Source organism: Mesocricetus auratus, unplaced genomic scaffold (assembly GCF_017639785.1).
Source record: "Mesocricetus auratus isolate SY011 unplaced genomic scaffold, BCM_Maur_2.0 Super-Scaffold_100015, whole genome shotgun sequence".
Lineage (NCBI taxonomy): Eukaryota > Metazoa > Chordata > Mammalia > Rodentia > Cricetidae > Mesocricetus > Mesocricetus auratus.
This window is the reverse complement of record NW_024429198.1, coordinates 25,283,266-25,285,651: the sequence shown is the minus strand read 5'-3', so window position 1 is coordinate 25,285,651 and position 2,386 is coordinate 25,283,266. Positions and strand designations below refer to the sequence as shown.

The following is a 2,386-nucleotide window of genomic DNA, read 5'->3' as shown; positions in this document are numbered from 1 at the left end:
ACTCCAAAACACAAAACAGGAAAGATATTCTTGTAATCAAGAAATACCCAGTCAACTCATTCAAGTCTGGGACAGTGTCTGAGTTTAGGCAACCAACATAGGATGTTAGCATTCTGTTCTTCTGGCATTGTAGTCCAAGCTTGTGCTTTTCTTCTTTAAAATTTTCACTTTGAGAAAAATTACAGATTCATATGCACTGAAAAAATTAATACAGAAAGGCCCTTGCTTCATTTGACATGGTGTCTCCATGACATCACCTTTCAAGATGAGGCTTCCATATCAGAACTGGGATACAGACCTTAATGTCATCCACCAACACATGCTGTGCTTTGATAATCAATTAACTCTATGTACAGCAGCAATAATAGTTACATAGAGCACAGACCCCAGGATCAGCCATGATACCAACCTGGTTATCCTTATCTTCAGCCACTAGAAGACTGAGTGAAGGATGGTCGCAATTTGAAAATCTAGTTAATTTTTAACAAAGCTAGTAGTAAGTCAGAGTGGATAATTAGTATGATATTATATACACTTATGAGCAGGATGCTTTGTTGGCTGAGTGATGGGCTGCAGGCAGTGGCAAGTCACTGAGTAACCTTAAAGTGATCTAAGCTCTCACACAATGACAACACTTGCAATGGACAATGAATGTTTTTGCATTCTGTTTCAGTTTAGGATTTCCTAAAATTAAGATGACAGAGTGTAATGAGGGGTATATTCCAACTACCAAAGTGCAGAATAGAAAGTTCACATTTCCTAACGGTAAGCCATGAGCAAAGACCACAATAGCCACCAGGTAGTGGGAGAAATAGAGGATGAAGAACGATAGGATGGACAGCATTGCACCTATGTGGCCATGTCTGCTAGGTTCCCTGGTGCCCTCCATATTTCTCATCTGCCAGCAATGGTTACACAGGGAAAATATCAAGAGCAGAACAGCAACAATGAAGATGAATGATGGCAGCGTGACCCCTAAGATAAAGACAGAGAGTGGCATGACATGAATCTGTCTGACCTGAGTTGCATTTTCAGAAAAAATGTGTTTAAAGACTTGTTTGGGAATCATTGCGGTCTCTCTGCCATGAATCAGAGCAATAGTAGCTGCATGGAAAACAGACCCCAGTATCAGCCATGGTACCAACCTAGATATCCTCATCTTCAGCCACAAGAAGAATGGATGAGAGATGGTAGCAATCTTAGCACAATAGAAAACACTGAGCCATGTGGCTAACCAAAGACTCAATTCATTTATAAAGAGGACAAAGACAACGCAGTCAGTAAATAAAGAGTATTTCATCAAGCAGAATACAGCCAGTTGTCCAAAAAAGACACACGTCAGCAGAATGATCCGAGAAGTTGCCAGGCAAGAAAGAAGCAGATCCAACGGGGCCATTTTCCTCCGAGTGATCAAGTCAATGGCATTGACAACCATAATGAAGCCATTTGCCAGGACCCCTGTGAACTGCACCACCTCGACCAGAAAGAGGAAAAACATATGACCTTGCAGCATTTTAAAGAGGAAAACTAATGGCTTCTTTAAATGATGTGAAGAGTTTTGTACAGTCTCTGCTTTCTTTCAAATAGACCAGAGCCCTTTGGAGATGATGCTAACCAGGAAGGCAATGGAAGAGGAACGTGGAACTCATTTGTTCATACTGTTTCCTTCTCAACTCAAAGACAGTCAAATGAGAAAGAGATACTGTAGAAACAAATTGTGTCTTACTGATAGGTTTTGCATTTTTCAGGTCTGCTTAGGTTTCAAAGTTACACACACAAATGGGGCAACCAGACACCTTGGTTAGTGAGGAGTTCCTTCCTTATGATTCTACTTAATGTTAATGAAGCATCCTCAAGTACCATAAAAAACAAATCACTTCTGTCATAGTGATGATATAGGTGTAGGAATGTAAGTAAGATCAGTTCTCCAGTCTGCAAAATCAGCTACTCAGGACCACCTCGTATGTGGTTAAATAATAAACCACACATGACAAGACAAGGCTAAGGTGCTAGGAAGATGGCTCCATTGGTAAAGTGCCCGCTGTGCAAACATGGGGACCTAAGTTCCATCCCCCAGAAGCCAGAGTTTTCAGGAAAGTCTGCTGTGGCAGTAACATACTTACCTGCCTTCAAGTATCAGGGAAGCAGAAAACAGGCAGATATCTGGGTTTGCTGGTCAGTCCACCTGGCAAAATCAGTCTAATGCTCTCCCAACAGAACCGCTTGAGCTGAACCTACCCAAGTCTTATAAAACCAAGGTGAACCGTGTCTTTGAGGAGTAAGGCTAATGGTTGAACTCTGGTTTCCACACAAATGAGCACCCCCAACATTAGCACGCAACACACAATGATCAGTAATACAGTTTACACATATGCACAGACACTGG

The 2,386-nt window shown here is 41.6% G+C and overlaps 1 protein-coding gene across 1 annotated transcript; it reads right to left on the bottom strand.

Moving 5' to 3' along the window:
• Positions 1–610: 610 nt before the first annotated feature.
• Tas2r1 (taste 2 receptor member 1) lies at positions 611–1,513 on the bottom strand. Its single transcript, XM_013123932.1, has one exon. It carries the CDS (start codon positions 1,511–1,513, stop codon positions 611–613), a length of 903 nt encoding a protein of 300 aa, XP_012979386.1.
• Between the last annotated feature and the right edge of the window lie 873 nt (positions 1,514–2,386).